General features: G+C 41.7%; 2 protein-coding genes across 2 annotated transcripts in view; one reads left to right on the plus strand and one right to left on the minus strand.

Moving 5' to 3' along the window:
• Window positions 1–21,511, plus strand: part of TMEM116 (transmembrane protein 116) — a 163,495-nt gene that overhangs the window by 114,120 nt on the left and 27,864 nt on the right. The gene's annotated exons all lie outside the window — the stretch shown is intronic.
• On the minus strand, window positions 16,308–19,559 carry LOC103119299 (disintegrin and metalloproteinase domain-containing protein 1a-like). The gene has a single exon (XM_007529567.2). The coding sequence runs from the start codon at window positions 19,168–19,170 to the stop codon at window positions 16,564–16,566; it is 2,607 nt and encodes an 868-aa protein (XP_007529629.2). The 5' UTR covers window positions 19,171–19,559; the 3' UTR covers window positions 16,308–16,563.

Below are 21,511 nucleotides of genomic sequence, written 5' to 3' on the forward strand. Positions count from 1 at the left end.
TAATTCTGTAAATTGCTTTTGGCAAAACAGCCATTTTAGTGATGTTTATTCTTTTTTTTTTTAAGTTTTTTTTTTTTTGCCTCCAGGATTATTGCTGGGGTTTGGTGCCTGCACTATGAATCCACTGCTCCTGAAGGCTATTTTTCCCTTTTGTTGCCCTTGTTGTTATTATTGTTGTTGTTATTGCTGTCGTTGTTGGATAGGACAGAGAGAAATGGAGAGAGGAGGAGAAGACAGAGAGGGGAGAGAAAGATAGACACCTGCAGACCTGCTTCACCGCTTGTGAAGCAGCTCCCCTGCAGGTGGGGAGCCAGGGGCTTGAACCAGGATCCTTAGGCCAGTCCTTGTGCTTTGCACCATGTGCACTTAACCTGCTGGACTACCACCATCATGATGCCCATGATGTTTATTCTTTCAATCCATAAACAGGGAATGTCCTTCCATTTCTTTGTGTCACCCTTTATTTCTTTTAATAATGTCCTATAGCTTTCATTGAAAAGGTCCTCCACCTTCATTCTTAGATTCATTCCCAGGTATTTTATCTTTTAGGGTTCACTTAAATGGGATTGCTTCCTTCAATTCTCTTTCCTCTGATTTATCATTTGTGCAAGAAATGTCATAGATTTATGAATATTTATTTTGTACCCTGCTACTTTACTGATTTACTGATTATTTATAGTAGTTTTTTGATAGAGTTTTGGGGGTCCCTTGGGTATATTGTGTCATCTGCAAATAATAACTTCATCTTTCTAATATGAATTTCTTTTTATCTCTTTCTTGCCTGATTGCACTGGTGAGGACTTCTAAGACTATATTGAATAGAAGTGATAAGAATATACATCCTTGTTTAGTTCCTGATGTTAGGAGGAAAACTGAAAGGCTTTTTTTAGTATGATATTAGCTGTGGGTTGTCATATATAACCTTATGATGAGGAAATTTCCCTCCACTCCCAATTTCTTGATGGTCTTTACCCTAAATGGATGTTGGGTCTTGTCATATGCTTTTCCAGCATCAGTTGATATAACCACGTGATTTTTATCTTCCCTTTTGTTGATATGGTATATTGCATTAATTGACTAGTGGATGTTGAACCCCAGGGATGAATCCCACTTGATCTTGATGGCTTATTCTTTCAATATGTTGAGTTCAATTAGCCAAGATTTTGTTAAGGATCTTTGTATTGCTGTCTATTAGGGTTATAGGCCTATAGTTTTCTTTTTTGGTAGAGCCCTTTACTGCTTTGGGGATCAGAGTGATACTAACCTCATAGAATATGTTTGCAAGTGTCCCCTTTTCTTCAATTTTCTGAAAGAGTTTGAGGAGAATGGATATTAGTTCTTCTTGGTATGTCTTATAGAATTCATTACTAAAGTTGTCTGGAACTGAGCTTTTATTCTGGGAAGATTATTTGATTATAGCTTCAATTTCTGACTAGTAATTGACCTGTTCAATCTATCTATTTCCTCTTTTTTAATTTTTTATTAGTCATTTAATATTGATTTACAAAATAATGAAATAACAGGGGTATAATTCTGTACTGTTCCCACCACCAGAGTTCTGTGTCCCCATTCCCTCCGTTGAGAACTTCAGTAGTAGTTGCCTCCAGGGTTATCGCTGGGGCTCAATGCCTGCACTATTAATCCACTGCTCATGGTGGCCATTTATGCCATTTTTTGTTGTCATTGTTGTTGGATAGAACAGAGAGAAAGTGACAGAATGGGGGAAGATAGAGAGGGGGAGCAAAAGGCAGACACCTGCAGGCCTGCTGCACTGCTTGCAAAGTGTCTCCCCTGCAGGCAGGGAGCCAGGGGCCCAAACCGGGATTCATTTCTCTCTGTTCTATCCAGCAACAACGACAGCAATAACAACAACAATAACTACAACAGTAAAACAACAAGGGCAACAAAAGGGAATAAATAAATATTTTTTAAAAAAAGAATTTGTTTGTAAAGCCATCTGGTCCTGGACTCTTGTTGTTAGGAAGATTCTTGATAACTGTTTCGATTTCTTTGTCTGTGATTGGTGCATTTAGGTTCTGTAGTTCTTCCTGGTTCAATTTTGAAAGGGTACATGTTTCCAGGAATTATTCCATTTCTTCCAGATTCTCTACTTAGTGGCATATAGTTGTTTGTAGAAGTTTCGCACGATTTTTTGGATTTCTCTCATGTCTGTCGTGATATCTCCTCTATCCTTTACAATTCTATTTATTTGTGTCTTCTCCTTTTTTTTTTTTTTTTTTTTTTTTTAGTGAGTCTGGCTAAGGGTATGTCAATTTTGTTAGTTTTTCAAAGAACCAACATTTAGCTTCATTGATCTTTTGTATGGTTCTCTTATTTTCAATGTTGTTTATTTCCACTCTTAATTCTAGTGATTTCAGTCCTTCTAGTTGCTTTAGGGTTCCTTTGCTCCTATTCTTCTAAGTCTTTAAGGCGTGCATGCAGTAAGGTTGTTTAACTTGATATCTTCAAGCTCCAGCCAAGATGGAGTAAAGAAGGTGAATTCACCATCTTTTTTCCCTTTTTTGTTGCCCTTGTAGCCTTGTTGTGGTTATTATTGTTGTTGATGTCATTTGTTGTTGGGTAGGACAGAGAGGAATGGAGAGAGGAGGGGAAGACAGAGAGGATGAGAGAAAGATAGACACCTGCAGACCTGCTTCACCACCTGTGAAGTGACTCCCCTGTAGGTGGGGAGCCGGGGGCTCGAACTGGGATTCTTACACCAGTCCTTGCGCTTTGCGCCACATGTGCTTAACCCGCTGCACTACCGCCTGACCCCCGAATTCACCATTTTTAGTAGCTAAGTAGTATCCATTGTGTATATATACCACAACTTACTCCGTCACTCATCTGTTGTTAGACACCTGGGTTTCTTTCAGGTTTTGGCTATTATAAATGGTGCTACTATGAACATAGGTACACACAGATCTTTTTGTATGGGTGTGTTTGGTTTTTTTGGTTATATCCCCAGGAGAGGAACTGCATTGCAGGGTCATAGGGTAGGTCCACTTCTAGCATTCTGAAAGTTCCCCAGACTGCTCTTCAAAGGGGCTGGACCAATTGACATTCCCACCAGTAGTGCAGGCGGATTCCTTTGTCCCCACAACCTCTCCAGCATTTGTTACTACTACCTTTTCTGATGTATGACATTCTCACAGGACTCAAGTGATATCTCATTGTTGTCTTTATTTGCATTTCTCTGTCCATCAGTGACTTGGAGCATATTTTTCATATATTTGTTGGCCTTTTGAATCTCTTTTATGGAGAGTATTCTGTTCATATCCTCTCCCTATTTTGAGATGGGGTCATTTGCTTTCTTGTTGCTGAGTTTGGTGAACTCTTTATATATTTTGGTTATTAGCCTCTTGTCTGATATATAGCATGTAAAGATCTTCTCCCATTCTGTGGGAGGTCTCTTGGTTTGGGTGGTGGTTTCTTTTGCTGCGCAGAAGCTTTTTAATTTGATGTAGTCCTATTGGTTTATTCTTGCCTTAGTCTTCTTTGTAATCAGATTTGTTTCATTAAAGATGTATTTAAAATTTATATGGAAAAGAGTTCTGCCAATATTTTCCTCTAAGTATTTGATAGTTTCTTGTCTAACATCCAAGTCCTTGATCCATTTGGAATTTACTTTTCTGTTTGGTGTAATATAATGGTTCAGTTTCATTCTTCTGCACATTTCAACCCAGTTTTTCCAATACCATTTGTTGAAGAGACTCTCCCTTCCCCATTTAATAGTCTGAGCACCTTTGTCAAAGATTAGATGTCCATAGGTATGGGGGCTTACTTCTAGGCTCTCAATTCTATTTCACTGGTCAGTGTGGAATTTTAGCTTCAGTACCAAGCAGTTTTGATTACAATGGCCCTATAATACAATTTGAGATTCTGGGAGTGTGATGCCTCCAGTTCTGTTCTTTCTTGAGGTTTTTTTTTTTTTTTTTTTTTTGGCAATTCTAGGTCTTTTCTGGGTAAACATTGGTAGCTTTTGTTCTATTCTCCTAAAGAAATTGGTTGTAATATTAATTAATTATTCTACCAGAGCACTGATCAGTTCTAGCCTTTGGTGGTGTGAAGGATTGAACCTGGGACCTCAAAGCCTCAGACTTGAGAGTCTTTTTGCATAACCATTATGTTGTCTCCCTCACCACCACTTGTACTTTTTGTGGGTCTCTGTTGCATATTTTGTATTATGCTTACCAGAAGTGTTATATCTAATAAGTCTTTTTTAAAATTGGTCTTGATCTACTGATATTTTATAGTAATGCTATCTCCATTCTTTTTCTCCTCTTTCCTATTTTATTGTTCTCTTCTGCTAATGTTTTCTCTTTTTTTATATTTATTTACTTATTCCCTTTTGTTGCCTTTGTCTGCTAATGTTTTCTTAGTTCTATCCTACTGCTGGTCACTTTGCTTAGAATGTGTATTCCTTTGCTTCTTTTTTTTTTTTTTTCTTGTTGGACTCCTTTCAGTAGTTATTTCAATGAGGATTGGTAGTGGAAATTTCATTTAGCTTTTATATGTTTGTGAATAGTTTTATTTCACCCTCATATCTGAAGGATAATTTTGCAGAATAGATTATCTGTGGCAGGTAGTTCTTGTCTTTTAGTACTTTGAACATGCCATTCCACTGCTTCCTTGCCTCCAGGATTTGTGATACTAAGTCTGATTAAAGCCTGTAACTCTACCTTTGTATTTTACTTCTTTCCTTTCCCTAGCAGCCTGCAATATTTTTCTTTGTCATAGCTACTTGAAATGATGCTGGTGGTTCAAGGCTAGTTGTGACACAGTGGTTCAAGGCTAGTTGTGACACAAGGAAAGTTTATGAGAATGGAGCAATTAAAACTCTTATAGTGGGGAGTCGGGCTGTAGCGCAGCGGGTTAAGTGCAGGTGGCGCTAAGCACAAGGACCCATATAAGGATCCTGGTTCAAGCCCTGGCTCCCCACCTGCAGGGGTGTCGCTTCACAAGCAGTGAAACAGGTCTGCAGGTGTCTATCTTTCTCTCTCCCTGTCTGTCTTCCCCTCCTCTCTCCATTTCTCTCTGTCCTATCTAACAACAATGACAACAATAACTACAACAATAAAACAACAAGGGCAACAAAAGGGAATAAATAAATAAAAATAAATATAAAAAAATATATATTAAAAAAAACACAAAAACTCTTATAGTGGGTTCGGGTGGTGGCACACCTGGTTGGGCACACATGTTACAATGTGCAAGGCCAGAGTTTGAGCCCCTGGTCCCTACTTGCAGGGGGAAAGCCTTGTAACCGGTGAAACAGGGCTGCAGGTGTCTCTCTGCCTCTCTTCCTCTCTATCATCCCCTTCCCTCTTGATTTCTGGTTGTCCCTATCCAATAAATAAATAAAGATAATAACATTTTTAAAAAATTTTTAAAAAACGGGAGTCGGGCTGTAGCGCAGCGGGTTAAGCACAGGTGGCACAAAGTGCAAGGACCGGTGTAAGGATCCCGGTTCGAACCCCCAGCTCCCCACCTGCCTGGGAGTCGCTTCACAGACAGTGAAGCAGGTCTGCAGGTGTCTGTCTTTCTCTACCCCTCTCTGTCTTCCCCTCCTCTCTCCATTTCTCTTTGTCCTATCCAACAGCGACATCAATAACAACAACAGTAATCACTACAACAATAAAACAAGGGCAACAAAAGGGAATAAATAAATATTTTAAAAAATTTAAAACCCTCATAGTTCATAGCCTTTAAAGATTCAACTATTTTATTGTGTTTTGTTTACCCAAATAAACATTTCACATGACTCTATGGCTTTGATTAAATTCCATATTTCTGAAATTTTTCTGTTGACTATTTTTGTCATGTTATAAATTATATATATATATATATATATATATATATATATATATATATATATATATATATATGAGAGGAGGGAGGGGACCAGAGCACTACTTTGACAAATGTGATGCTGAGGACCTCATGCCTGAGAGTCCAATGGCTTATCCACGTCACCACTTCCTGGGTTAAATAATTGCTTTCATAGAGGGAATTTCTGAAAGTATTTATAGTAACTTTTAGGATGTACTCATGTTTTACTCTTAATTTCATGTGAGTTTCATATAAGACCTTTTTATTTCACATATTGTTTAAACTTACTGTATTTAATCAAAATAGAAAGAAAGAAGGGCTGGGTGGTGGTGCATTTTGTTGAACATATATGTTACAATGTGCAAGGACCCAGGTTCAAGTCCCTGGTTCCTACCTGCAGGGAGAAACTTCATAAATAGTGAGGCAGAGTTACAGGTGTCTCTCTCTTTCTCTTTCTCTTTCTCTTTCCCCCTCCCTATCTCCTCTCTCCTCTTGATTTTTCTCTGCCTCTATCTGATAAATAAATAAAATTATTTAAAAAGAGATATAGGAAAAAATAAATAATAAAGAGATATAGGGGGCCAGGTGGTAGTACACTTGGTTAAGCATACATAGTGTGAAGCACAAGGACTGGACCAAGGATCCTAGTTTGAGTCCCCACTCCCCACATGCAGGGGGGTTCACTTTGAAAGCAGTGAAACAGATCTTCAGATGTTTGTTTCTCTTCCCCTTTCTGTCTTCTCTTCCTCTCTCTATTTCTCCCTGTCCCATCCAACAACAACAGCAGTAACAACAACAACAATAGAAAAAAGATGGCTCCAGGAGCAGTGGATTTGTAGATCAGGCACCGAGCCCCAGCAATAACCCTGAAAGGAAGGAGGGAGGGAATGGGGTGGGGAGAGAGAGAGAGCCTGGCAGTGGCACACCTGGTTAAGCTCACATATTACCAAGCACAAGGACCTGGGTTCGAGCCCTCACTCCCCACCTGCAGGGGGACACTTCACAAATGGTGAAACAGGTCTGCAGATGTCTTTTCTCTTCCTCTTTGTGTCTCCCCTCTCTCAATTTCTCTTTGTCCTAATAAAAATTAGAAAAAAAAAGTTAAAAATGGTTGCTAGGGGAGTCATGTAGTAGCGCAGCGGGTTAAGCACACATGGCACAAAGCACAAGGACTGGCGGAAGCATCCTGGTTCAAGTCCCCGGCTCCCCACCTGCAGGGGAGTCCCTTCACAGACGGTGAAGCAGGTCTGCAGGTGTCTATATTTCTCTCCCCCTCTTTGTCTTCCCCTCCTCTCTCCATTTCTCTTTGTCCTATCTAACAACAACGACATCAATAACAATAATAACTACAACAACAGTAAAAAGACAACAAGGGCAACTAAAGGGAAAATTAATTAATTAATTTTAAAAAATGGTTGCTAGGAGCAGTGGATTCGTAGTGCCAGTACCAAGCCTCAGAAATAACCCTGGTAAGAGAAAAATAGAAGAAGTAGGAGGTAGAGGAAGAGAAGGAGGAGGGGAAGGAAAAGAAGGAAAGAGAGAGAGATAAAGAGTAAAGAGACCAGAGTACTATTCAACCATTTTCAAAATGGCAGATCAGCGATTCTCCCACACAAGGTTCTTTATTTTTGGAGTTTCATGAAGATTGTTTATATAGTCATTATTTTTTAATTTAACATTGGTTTATAATATAAGGTTTTAGGCATATCCATCCAAAAAGATCTGTGTACACATATGTTCTTGGCAGCACAATTTGTAATAGCCAAAACCTGGAAGCAACCCAGGTGTCCAACAACAGATGAGTGGCTGAGCAAGTTGTGGTCTATATACACAATGGAGTACTACTCAGCTGTAAAAAATGGTGACTTCACCGTTTTCAGCCGATCTTGGATGGACCTTGAAAAGATCATGTTGAGTGAAATAAGTCAGAAACAGAAGGATGAATATGGGATGATCTCACTCTCAGGCAGAAGTTGAAAAACAAGATCAGAAAAGAAAACACAAGTAGAACCTGAAATGGAATTGGCATATCGCACCAAAGTAAAAGACTCTGGGGTGGGTGGGTGGGGAGAATACAGGTCCAAGAAGGATTCAGAGAACCTAGTAGGGGTTGTTTTGTTATATGGGAAACTGGGAAATGTTATGCATGTACAAACTATTGTACTTACTGTTGAATGTAAAACATTAATTTCCCAATAAAAAATTTTTTTAATTAAAAAAATATATAAGGTTTTAGGAATATAGTTTCATACACACATATACACAGCAAATGTTATACTGCTAGTCAAACCTACCACCAAAGTGTCAGTGCCGGTACACCAGAGACCCCTCTAATTATCACTCCCATTCTCTTACCAGTTCACTCCCAAAGCCATTCTAGTTTTCACACAGTGTACGAGTCCATTGGTTAATATTATTATTTGCAAGCCCACTTGCTTTAATTACCTATATTCCACATGTCAGTAAAACCATCTGCTAGTCATTTTTTGCTTCTGTAGTAGTTTCAGTTAGTATCATCACCTCCAGTTCCATCTTTTCCAAAAGACATAATGTCACCTCTTCAATGGCAGAATAGGATTCTGTGTCTATCAGTCACAGCTTTACTTCTTCTCTAGCAATGACTAGGACTTTGAGTCTGTATTGGCTATTGTGAATAGTGCAGTAATAAACATAGGCATGCACATGTCCTTTCTAAGTAGTGTTTTTCATGTTCTTTGGGAAAATATTTGAGTCATATTGCAGGATCATATTTTCTTCCTCTTCCTTCTCCTCCTCCTCCTTCTTTATTCCCCCCTTGCCCTCTTCCCCCTCCCTCCTCCCTCTCCCTGTCTCCCTCTCCCTTTCTCTCTCACTCCACCAGGATTATTGTGGGGATTGGTGCTTGTATGACAACTCCACTGTTCTTGGCAGCCATTTTTTCTCTTTTCTTTCTTTTTTTCTTTCTTTTTTTCTCTTTCTTTCTTTCTTTCTTTTATGATAGAGACAGAGAGGAATGCAAGAGGGGGGAGAAAAATTAAAAAGAAACACCTGTAATATGCTCCACAGCTCATGAACTTTCCTTCCTGCAGGTGGGGACCAGGGACTTGATGATTCCATTTTAGTGGGGGAGGGGAAGATCTATACCATTTTCCATAGAAGATTCACTGGTTTCTAGTCCCACCTACACTGTAACAGAGTTCTTTTCCCCCATATCTTCACCAACATTTATTTCCCATCTCACTTGTTTATTTTGTGGTGCCATAGCCTAGGAGTATGTGTGGTTCTACTGCTCCTATAAACCGAGAATGAGAAAGAGAAGAGAAAAAGGAAAGGCATCACAGCACTGCTCCACTATCTGTAGCCTTTCCCTTAGTGTCACGGTGTTGGGAATGAAGCCTTGGGGAGGCTTACACTATCCGTCCTGGGTACACCACCTCCGAACCTGGCCAATCTTTTTGATGTAGGCCATTCTCATCAGTGTGCAGTGGCATCTCATTGTAGTTTTAATTTGCATTCCCCTAATAATTTGGTGCTGTGTATTTTTTCATGTTTGTGAGTCATCTCTATGGACATCTTTGTAAAGTGTCTATTCAGATCTTCTGAAAATTTTTTATTGAGTTGCTTGTTTTGTTGTTAAGTTTTAAGATTTCTTTTTTTTTAATTTATTCCCTTTTGTTGTCCTTGTTGCTTTATTGTTGTAATTATTATTGTTGTCGTCGTTATTGGATAGGACAGAGAGAAATGGAGAGAGGAGGGGAAGACAGAGGGGGAGAGAAAGATAGACACCTGCAGACCTGCTTCACCGCTTGTAAAGCACCTGCAGGTGGGGAGCCGGGGGCTCCAACCGGGATCCTTCCCGCCAGTCCTTGGGCTTTGTACCATGTGTGCTTAACCCGCCGCGCTACGGCCCAACTCCCAAGTTTTAAGATTTCTTTGTCTGTTTTAGATACCAACCCCTTATTGGACACATGATATGCAAATGTCTCCTAATTTCTAGGTTGCCCTTTTTCTTTGTCCTTAATGGGGCTGCACTGCTCCAAGATGACTTTTTCAGATAGAGACAAAGAGGCAGAAAGGAACAGATACCACAGCACTGCAACTTCCTCCAGTGTGTTAGAGGCTGGGCTCAAACCTGGGTCATATGCATGACAAAGTAGATGCACTAAGTAGACAAGCTAACTTGTCAGTCCTGTGTTAGTTTCTTTGAAAGTGTAATTGATTTTATTTTTTAAATTATTTTTTTAGACTTTCTTTTTTAAAAATGTATTTATTTTCCTTTTGTTGCCCTTGTTGTTTTTGTGTTGTAGTTACTGTTGTTGTTATTGATATTGTCATTGTTAGATCGGACAGTGAGAAATGGAGAGAGGAAGGGAAGACAGAGAAGGGAGAGAAAGATAGACACCTGCAGACCTGCTTCACCGCCTGTGAAGTGACTCCCCTGCAGGTGGGGAGCAGGGGGTTCGAACCCGGATCCTTATGCTGGTTCTTGCGCTTTGAAACACATGTGCTTAACCTGCTGCGCTACCGCCTGACTCCCATTGTAAATGCTTTTAAATTTGGGTAACTCACGCTAGAATCTGCCCATACTCCTCTGAGTGATTTCACGCTTTCCTCTTTCAAGTAAATCTGACCAATGTGGTTCATGCTAGAATTTGCCCATAAATATCAGAGCTTGTAATTTCACTTTTAGCCCCCTCCAATAAACCCCGTCACTTTAAAAAATATCTTTTGAATTTGATGGAGTCCCATTTGTTTGTTCTGATTTTAGTTTTCTTTGCTAATAATTGAATCTTCAAATGCATTTCTGATGTAAAGATCTTGGAGCTATGGGGGCTGGGCCAGGGGATGGTGTATGTGGTTAAGCACACACATTACAGTGCACCAGGACCCAGGTTTCAGCCCCTGGTCCCCACCTGCAGGGGGAAAGCTTCACGAGTGGTGAAGCAGGGCTGCAGGTGTCTCTCTGTCTCTCTCCCTCTCTCTCTCCCCCTTCCCTGTCAATTCCTGACTGTCTCTATCCAATAAGTAAATAAAGATAATTTTTAAAAAGATCTTGGAGCTATTATTCTACATATTGTATGGGGCTTTTTAGCCTAATATTAAAGAGGTTTTTTTTTTGGGGGGGCAGGTGGTGGCGCACCTGGTTTAGCACACACATTACAGTGCGCAAGGACCCAGGTTCAAGCCTCTGGTCCCTACCTGCAGGGGGAAAGCTTCATGAGTGGTGAAGCAGGGCTGCAGGTGTCTCTCTGGCTCTCTCCCTCTCTATTTCCCCCCTCCTCTCAATTTCTGGCTGTCTGTATCTAATAAATAAACATACTAAAAAAATAGAGTTTTTTAAATCCATTTTGAGTTATGGTTTTGTTGTACAGTACTAGGTGCTAGTATATTTTCACTTTTTCACATGTACAATATTTCAAATTCACATGTACAGTATTTCAAATAGTATTTGTTAAGAGACTTTCTCTCCTGATTGTATGGTTTTGACTCCATTGTTTTGATTACTGTTGTTTTGTAGTACAACTTGAAAGCAGCATGGTATCTCAAAATTTGTTTTCTTTTCTCTAGTGTTGTTTTGGAGATTTCTAGTCTTTTGTAGTTCCGTACAAATTTTAGAATTGTTTGTCCTCTCCTTGAAAAACACCATTGGGTTGTGGTAGAAATTGCACTGAATCTATAAATTGTTCTAAGGAATATTCTATGGTCATGTTTAATTGGTAATATGATGCAAATAAGCAGAAACATTTACTGTGACTGCAGTGGTAGAATTCTCCTTTACTGGGTTAACGGGGGGGGGGGCAGTGGAGAAAGATAGACCATGATGGAATATGATAGGGATGAGGAATTTTTTAAATTAATTTTTCTGTTTTGTAAAACACAGAGAAATTGAGGAGTAGGGGAGAGAGACTAAGACTCCTGTAGGTGGGAATTGGGGGTTTGAACCCAGGTCTTCACAATGATAACATGTGTATTTAACTAAGTGTGCACCTATGCGCCTTGTTTTATTGTTTTATTTTATTTATTATTATTATTATTTTGCCACCAGTGTTATCACTAGGGTTCAGTGCCTGTGTAGTAACTACGTCCTAAAAGTCTTTTCCCCAACCCCCGTTCTTTTTACTCATAGAGACAAAGAGGGAGAGACAGAGAGAGAGAGACAGAGATGCAGCTCTGATCCAACACTCATGAAGCTTCCTTCCTGCAGATGGGGAACAAGGGCTTGAACTTGGATCTGTGCATGGAAGCATGTACACTCTACTTGCTGTTCCACTACCTGGTCCTAGTTCATCTTTTTTCTGCCAAGCACCATTTGGGTATTTGCAACATCATTCAATGACTATACAAAATGATCAACTTTAAAATTAACTCTTAATGTTGCTTGAAAAATGTTCCTAGATTTATTGAATTTCAAATCCTGCCCGCAGTTGCAATGACAGGACCAAACCAAATGATTTCAAAATCCTTATTCAGCCCACATGCCAGACTTTCCCCTCCCCTAGTATGTAATGATACAAGAAACTGAGAGGGGCGGGAAGGAGAGAGAGAGAGAGAGAGAGAAAGAGAGAAAGAGAGAGAGAAAGGGAACAGGAAAGGGAAAGGAGAAGGAGGAGGAGGAGGAGAAGGAGGAGAATTAGAAGAAGTAGAAGTAGAGGAAGAAGAAGAGAGGAGAGAGAGAGAAGTACAAGCATATTGAAACTCTTTTGAAGATTCACTTGCACCAGCGTAGACCCTGGTAGTCAGATTTCTAGTCTTTTGGTTCCCAAGCCAAGTGAATTTGGGGTCTCAGTTCTTGAGGTCATCTGAAGGTCAAATTTTCAGCTGAGTCCACCTTCACATTCTAATGTAATGTGTGCACTTTAACCAGATGCATCACCACCTGGCCCCAACCATCCCATTCTAGATAATGATTTCTAATTAACTGCCCAACCTTTATTTCCTCCCTTTAACTAATCTTCTAAACCTGAGAGTCAGAGGAACAACTACAAATTACATACTTTCTGCATTTCTGTAAACTTTGTTATTATATATTGTCAGTCATAGATTTTTATAGATTGATTCTACCTGACCTTTATTCTTTTTTATTTATTTATTTGTCTCTGGGTTATTGCTGGGACTTGGTACCTGCACTATAAATCCACTGCTCCTGAAGGCCATCTTTTTTTTCTGTTATTGTTGCTCTGTTGTTGGACAGGACAGAGAGAAATTGAGAGAGGAGGGGAAGACAGAGGGGGAAAGAGATAAACACCTGCGGATCTGCTTAACCACTTGTGAAGCAACCACCCTGCCGGGTGGTGAGCTGGGGACTTAAACCGGGATCTGTACACCAGTCTTTGTGCTTCACACTACCTGCATTTAACCTGGTGCACTACCACCCAGACACAACCTTTGTTCTTTAATGTTTAATGAATGTCTTTTAATTTCCTCCTATGACCGCAGCATCATTTAATTAACATAATTACTTAATTATTACATAATTAACACTTAATTGGCATGATAGTTACCCTGTATCACAATTCCCTTATATTAGCTGATTTAAAATATGCGCTGTGTTTATCAGCTTTTTATTTTTTAATGTATTTATTTATTTTTTAATATTTATTTTCCCTTTTATTGCACTTGTTTTATTGTTGTGGTTATTGTTGTTGTTCTTGATGTCGTCGTTGTTGGATAGGACAGAGAGAAATGGAGAGAGGAGGGGAAGACAAAGAGAGGGAGGGAAAGATAGACACCTGCAGACCTGCTTCACCGCCTGTGAAGCGACTTCCCCTGCAAGAGGAGAGCCGGGGGCTCAAACTGGGATCCTTATGCCGGTCCTTGCTCTTGGCACCACCTGTGCTTAATCTGCTGTGCTACTACCCGACTCCCATTTACCAGCTTTTTAGTCACTATCAAAATAGCATGTAGGAAGATCTTCTGCTCCCTCTGCTGAAGTGCTTCTCAGCAGATACCCTCCACTTTTTTTCAAGGATGCAGTGACATGCTAATTGTCTGGAGGTCTTCAGTTACCCAGTTCCTCATTCACCGACTAACACTGTGTTTTCATCACAAATTCTGGTCTTCTGGCATAAACTTGGAAATTTACATAACAGAATTCTTGATTTTGAGTTTTACCCTGGTTTACTTTTGTTCTGTTTAAAGTAACTAATGTAAACTTGAGAGCAGAAACCTGGTCTTGTCCTTCCTTTGCTCTTTTCTGCTCACATTGGGTGGGCAGTTAAAAGAGGGACTAAGCATGTTATCTCTGGAGACTGAACTAGGAACTTCCCTGAGACTCAGTCACCTGAGCAAAGCTATGGACGTGCCATGCCTGGGAACGAGCAAGACACCCATGGAAGAAAAGAGAAAAAAATGACTGCCAAGAACAATGGAGTTGTCAAACAAGCACCAATCCCTGTAATAATCCTAGTGGCAAAAGAGAGAGAGAGAGAGAAAGAAAGAGAGGGAGAGAGGTGGAGAGGGGGAGCTGAGGGGAGGGGAGAAGAAGAAAGAGGAAGAAAATCTGATCCTGCAATATGACTCAAGTATTTTCCCAAAGAACATGAAAAACACTACTTAGAAAGGACATGTGCACGCCTATGTTTATTACTGCACTATTCACAATAGCCAATACAGACTCAACCTAAAGTCCTAGTCATTGCTAGAGAAGAAGTAAAGCTGTGACTGATAGACACAGAATCCTATTCTGCCATTGAAGAGGTGACATTATGTCTTTTGGAAAAGATGGAACTGGAGGTGATGATACTAACTGAAACTACTACAGAAGCAAAAAATGACTAGCAGATGGTTTTACTGACATGTGGAATATAGGTAATTAAAGCAAGTGGGCTTGCAAATAACAATATTAACCAATGGACTCGTACACTGTGTGAAAACTAGAATGGCTTTGGGAGTGAACTGGTAAGAGAGTGGGAGTGATAGTTAGAGGGGTCTCTGGTGTACCGGCACTGACACTTTGGTGGTGGGTTTGACTAGCAGTGTAACATTTGTTGTGTGTTTGTGTGTGTGTATGTGTGTATGAAACTATATTACTAAAACCTTGTATTATAAACCAATGTTAAATTAAAAAATAATGACTATATAAGCAATCTTCATGAGACTCAAAATAAAGAAACTTGTGTGGGAGAATCCCTGCTCTGCATCATTGCAAGTAGTTGTGACAGGGGGCTGGGCAGTGGTGCACTTGGCTAAGTGCACATAACACAGTGTTAAATGACCCGAGTTTGAGCCCCTGTTCCCCACCTGCAGCAGAGACGCTTCACAGTCGGTGAAGCAGGTCTACATGTGTCTATTTTTTTCTCTCTCTATCTCCCCTTTCTCTCTGTTTCTTTTGGTCATATCAAATAAATAGGAAAAAGGAAAAAAAAGGTCCACCATGAACAGTGGATTCCTAGTGTCAGCACCATGCTCCAACAGTAACCGTAGAGGCAAAAAAAAAAATTCAAGTACCTGTGACAAAGAAAAATTTAACAGGTTGCTAGGGAAAGGAAAGAAATGGCATACAAAGGAAGAGTTACAGGCTTTCATCATAAATTCTATAGGCAAGGAAAGGGTGGAGTGGAATGTCCGAACTACTAAAAAGCAAGAACGACCCGTGGTGAAATGCATGCACTACACTAGCTCTAGAGCAAAACTCTGGTCTTTCTTCTCTCATATACAAGATGGAAATCTCATAAGTTAGACTAGATGGGTAAATTAATGAAAGCAGTTCACAGAAAGCACTTAGGACATGGACACTGAATGCTAAATGTTATACCTGCCTTCTCCTTTTTTCAGAGAAGGCAGGTATAACTGCCACAACCAAAATATTGTGCCCTCTGAGTAAATTCCTATGAATTGTCAGCAGATGAAGTATCTCTTACAGAATTTTTTTTTAAGTTGAAAGACCACACAAATACTTAAACCTGAATTCAGACATAAGAAGTCCTACTGAGTTCATAAATATCCTTTCCCTATGCACCTATACCCTGGGTGACTAAGAGTACTCTAATTGAGACCTCTCCACAGAGGCCCCAAACAAAGGACCAACTCTCCTGGGCTGTGTGGGTTTCAAGGTGATGCATCATCTAAATATAGCCTTGATTTATTACTTCTAGTTTATGAGGAGAAAGGGCCAGGGCAGTTGAAGAGAGAGCCTTCATGCTTGAGGCTCTGAGGCTCTGAGGCTCCAGGTTCAGTCTCTAGCACTACTATAAGCCAGAGCTGAGCAGTGCTCTGGGAAGGAGGAGGAAGGGGAGAAAGAGGAAAGAAAAGAAAGTGTTAGGGCAAAGGAGAGTACTCATTGGATAATTATAATTAAATAGATAGGGTGCTATGCCTGAGGTCAGTAATCACTGAGAGTGATAGTAGTACATACAATACATTTTGTAAAATAGATGAAAGTTGGGAAGCCTGGAAAAATTTCAGTCAATAATTAATTGGCCAGATGAAATTAAGACAGTGGTAGCAATGATCCACAAGAAGAGATTAAACTGTTTCATGAAAAGGAAAATGTAGAATTGTGGAATATTTCATGTATGATTTCATTTATGAATATATACACAAAATGCTCAAAATAATATTGAAAGCACAGGACCCCTTCCTCCCATATTGGTGTTTCTGTAGTGTCCCAACAAGAGTCACTGGAGCCATTAATTTCACTTCACCGTGGCTTCTTGGTGTCTCTCATTGCCACTTAGGACTTGAGGTATTATTTATTTGGTTTCTTTCCCACTTTTCTGTCTTTGGTTATCCCTGTGCTTCATCTGCTGCTTCTTATGGAGCTACTGGTGGTGCCTCTGGTGGAGGGGGCTCCTCCGGTGGTGGAGGTGCCTCCGGTGGTGGTGGAGGGTCTTCTGGTAGGGGGGACTCCTCTGGCAGGGGGCCCTCCTGTGATGGTTGGCCTTCCTCTGGTGGTGGGGCTTCCTCTGATGGTGGGGCTTCCTCTGGTGGTAGGAGTCCCTCACCTGTTGGGGCCTCTGCTGGTTCACCCTGTCCTGGTGCTTCTGTCTGTGAAATAGCAGTCTCTGAGCTCCTTGCTGAGCTTGTTATTGAGCTGGCACCTGGGGTCTCTACTGATTCTATTCCAGTCCTGAGGCTAACAAAAATAATTAAAAGTAACAGTAATATTACAAGAAATGCAGGAACTACATATGCTACCTTGCGAAGAATCTCTTTCTCTTCATTACTAAAACGAAGATCAGTACTTTCATCTATAGTTTGGATACTTGTTTTTTCAGGAGGACCGCTGTCCACACTACCCCCATTCCCTGGATCTACACAGCCAGGAGGGGCATAGCCATAGTCACAATGGCAATGTCTTAAGTCGTTACAAACCCCTTTCCCATTACACATGGAGCCTGGTTCACAGTCATAGTTGAACACGCCATAATCGGTGCAGGAGTGGTTCATGCACACTTTGTCTGGAGCACAGTAGGTGCCACTGTGCACGTCTCCACTCTCAGGCAGCTCCACAGTGGCATGGGCATCCATGCTCCAGCAGAAGTCATCTTGGTGAGCAACCTGGATCAGTACAGAGTAAGGGCTGATGGGTGGTACCTTCTTAATATTTGTACATATAAGTTTCCCACAAAATACATCCTCATCAAAACACTTGACATACGGCTGGTTAGCACTAGCAGGATAGCCACAGTTTCCAAATCGGTTCCCTTTGCTGTTCATTTCGAGGTAGCAATCTTCAGAGGCCGACCTGGCGTCTTCCCCATAGATATTCATGCATTGAATATCAGGGTCCTGACACTGGCCGCCAACACAGTAGTGAACAATATCACACTGTGTACCATCCAGCTTGAACCTGTCCTTGGGGCATTCACTGGAGGTACCGCTGCAGTACTCTGGGAGGTCACACTCTCCTAAAGCAGGACGGCAAGTGGACCCCCTCCTTTTCAGCTGGCAGTCAGAACAACAGAGTCCCTCACTACACTGAGCATCGTCCTTCAGAGTACATGTCTCCTCACAGCACGGGTGACTGTCACAGTCAGACCCACAGTCACACTGCTCACCTGCCTGCACCACACCATCTCCACACAGGGCATCCCTACGCCTGCGGCTTTTGTGCTGAGGCCTGTCAAACAGGCAGGCCCCTCTGTGTTCCCTCAGGAAGTGATAGTAGTAGTCAGAGCTGCAGTTGCTGAAACCACTTCCCGGAGTGATGCCTTCCTGCATGAGGCAGAAGTGTTGATCCTTACAAATGCAGGCAGGGTGGTCATGCTGAATACCCAAGTTGTGCCCCAGCTCGTGGACCATGAGCGCCACAAAGAGGAGGACGTCTTCGTGATAGAAGGATTCAATAGCTGCTGCAAAGCCTCGTGAGCAGGCGCCACTGAGAAACGCCTGGCCCATGGCCCCTGCAGGATGATGACCAACAATCATGTGGGCGACGTCATGCTTCACCCGAGCCGACAGCGTCTCTTGTCTCCAGCTATTGAAATTCCTCAGCGAAACTCCCAAGTCCTCTGGAACCTCTATGAGGTCCCCCTCGGTCCAAATCTCCATTCCAGCCAGCACCACCTCTGTGTTGATGCCCCTGGTGAAGCCGTTGGCCAGGGCAGTGATGTCCATCACTCTCTGGACTGTCTCGTTGATGCTACTGCCCCACATCCGGAACCGCTGGTGGTTGACCACGACAAACATCTCCACGTACTTGGTGCGTGTCCACAGGGAGGACAGCGCCTCTGCACTGCTGGGCTTCCTGTGCTCTTGTTGCCTGCTGGTGGGCACTGCCTGGCTGTCTTTGGCAGAGACGCCACAGGAGGCTCGAGCCTGCCGTGCCACGGTGTACAAGGCATGTTCAAACCGTTGTGAAGTCTCCAGGGGCTTGATGCCATACGATGTTCCCTCTTTAACCAGGATGCCCCTGAGACCTGAACAGGTGCTGACAGAAACAAAAGAGCCCGGGACTCCTTCTATGTAGCCTTCATAGTGACAGTCATGTGAGATGAATGGCATTTCTTGGCCCAGGATGCCATTGTGGTAGCTGAAGACTGGAAAGTCCTTCACAAAATACTCTCTCTTCACCTTGAGGTGAATCAGTTGCTTCTGGCCCTGCATCAAGAGCACATAGGATGCCTTTTCCACTGGATCTTCATGCCTGCCCTGCACGGCCAGACTCCTGGGAATGACTGTTTCATAGAAAGTATATAGAGACCCCAGATCACAGTACATGGATGGCAGAAAAATCAACAACAGTAACATAATCCCTAATCTAATATACAAAGATCTTGGCACTGGACTTATCTTCAAGCCTCTCTTTTGCAACACCCAAGTCTGAAATTTTATCTTACCCTCTTTCCAGATCACTTGGTTTTCCCATAAAGAAGGTGGTACAGAGCCAGAGCCTTGCACAGAAGTTGCCACCAACATGACTCTAGGGAATCAGTTGAGGAAGCAGGGCATATGTCTAGCAGTAATCGACATTTTTTCTGACATCTTGAACCTCAGAGCCTCTTGTAGCATCTACAGGTCTGTGCTTGCTTTCTTTGGGTGGCTGCAGCCTATACTGGATGTGTTTCTAGGTCTGTTTTTCCTTCATTTGACCTCTGGTAGTCTTCTGACTTCCAACAGTAACAGCTTTAATATTCCTTCTTATTTCCTTTTATGCTCACATCCTGTACTGTTTCAGTCAGTAACTGTAACTCAGGCAAAATGTCCTTTCTCGTCAGCCCAAGTCATACTACTCCTGATAGCAGTTAATCTGCTCATTCTTAAAACTCAGCATTCTGGGAGGACGGTTGGGGGAGGGGAGAGGACAGGGATTCCTAGGCAATCTCTGAACTGGACAGGTATCTCTGATGCTCATGCTTTTCAGTCTGTACCACTCGGGGTACTGTTTCTCAGATGAGTGTGAGCCACCCCCCCTTAGTCAGTGTCTGTTTTTTAAGTAAAATCACCTGTGGATGCACATACTCCGTCTCCTTAGCCTTTCCTCACAACAAATGGGTTTAGCCTGTTTATATCTGTATATGAAATAATTCTTCTCTACTAATTTTCCTAGTGTACAGATAAATAGCAAGCTCAGTTTTACCATGGGGGTATATGAGGGACAAAGACCAAAGTTCAGTTCCTCCCACTTTCACAAAAGCAAACTCTGATTAATAAGTTATCTAGATCATAAAACATATCTCCATCAATAATAAAACACAAATGGACTCTTAATAGTTTTCTTAAAAAATATTTACTTAATAGGACAGAGAGAAACTGAAAGGGGAAGGGGAAATAGAGAGGGAGAGAGTGAACATGGTGGGGAGCAGAGCTAAAAAAAAAAGAGAAAGGAGTCAAGTGGTAGCCCAGAGGGTTAAGTGCACATGGTGTGAAGTGAAAGGACCGTTGTAAGGATCCCAGTTCGAGCCCCCGGCTCCCCACCTGCAGGGGAGTCGCTTCACAGGCGGTGAAGCAAGTCTGCAGGTGTCTGTCTTTCTCTCCCCGTCTTCCCCTCCTCTCTCCATTTCTCTCTGTCCTATCCAACAACATCAATAACAACGATACAACAACAAGGGCAACAAAAGGGAATAAATAAATAAATATTTTAAAGAGAGAGAGAGAGGGATAGAGAAGAGAGGGTTTTGGTAGGTGGTACACCTAGTAGAAACATGTTATAATGTGCAAGGACCCAGATTTGAACCCCCCACTCCCTACTTGTAGGGAGAAAGTTCACCACAAATGGTGAAACAGTGCTGCAGATGTCTTTCTCCCTCACTACCTCACCCTTCCCTCCCAATTTCTCTATCTCTATAAAAAAAATAATAATACAGAACAGTGGTGTACTTAGTCAAGCACACATATCACCATGCATAAGGATCTAGGTTTGAGTCCCATACTCATCACCTGCATGGAGAATGCTGCATGAGTGGTGAAAGTCTGCAGGTGCCTTTCTCTCATTTTCCCCCCTTTTGTTGCCCTTGTTTATCGTTGTTATTATTGCTGTTGTTGGATAGGGCAGAGAGAAATGGAGAGAGGACAGGAAGACAGAGGGGGAGAGAAAGACACCTGCAGACCTGCTTCACCTGCCTGTAAAGCGACTCCCCTACAGGTGGGGAGCCAAGGGCTTGAACTGGGATCCTGATGCGGGTCTGTGTGCTTTCTGCCATGTGCACTTAACCTGCTGTGCCACCGCCTGGCTATCCCCTTACTCTTTATGTACTCTTCCCTCTCAATTTCTGTCCTGTCAAATAGGGAAAAAAAAAAAAAAAAAGGAAAAAATGGCTGCAAATAGCTGTGGATTCACAGTGCCAGTACCAAGCCTGAGTGATAACCCTAATGGCAATAAAATATTTTTTAAAAATTAGAAAATACATAGGTAAATAAAATATTTTTTTAAAGGAGGCACCCGCAGCACTGCTCAATTACTTGTAAGCTTGCCCCTACAGATACAGGATGGGGGTTTGAATCTGGTCCTTGTGCATGATATCATGTGCTCAATGAGTGCTTAGAAGATTTCTTCATTTTGTAATTAAACTTGGATTGTAATGCCTTTGGAAGTCCTTGGATTTAAAAATTTTTTTATATTTATTTTCCCTTTTGTTGCCCTTATTTTTCATTGTTGTTGTTATTGATATTGTCGTTGTTAGATAGGACAGAGAGAAATGGAGAGAGGAGGGGAAGACAGAGGAGGGAGAGAAAGATAGACACCTGCAGAACTCCTTCACCGCTGTGAAGCAACTCCCCTGCAGGTGGGGAGCTGGGGGCTCGAACTGGGATCCTTATG

This window comes from Erinaceus europaeus, chromosome 6 (assembly GCF_950295315.1).
Source record: "Erinaceus europaeus chromosome 6, mEriEur2.1, whole genome shotgun sequence".
Lineage (NCBI taxonomy): Eukaryota > Metazoa > Chordata > Mammalia > Eulipotyphla > Erinaceidae > Erinaceus > Erinaceus europaeus.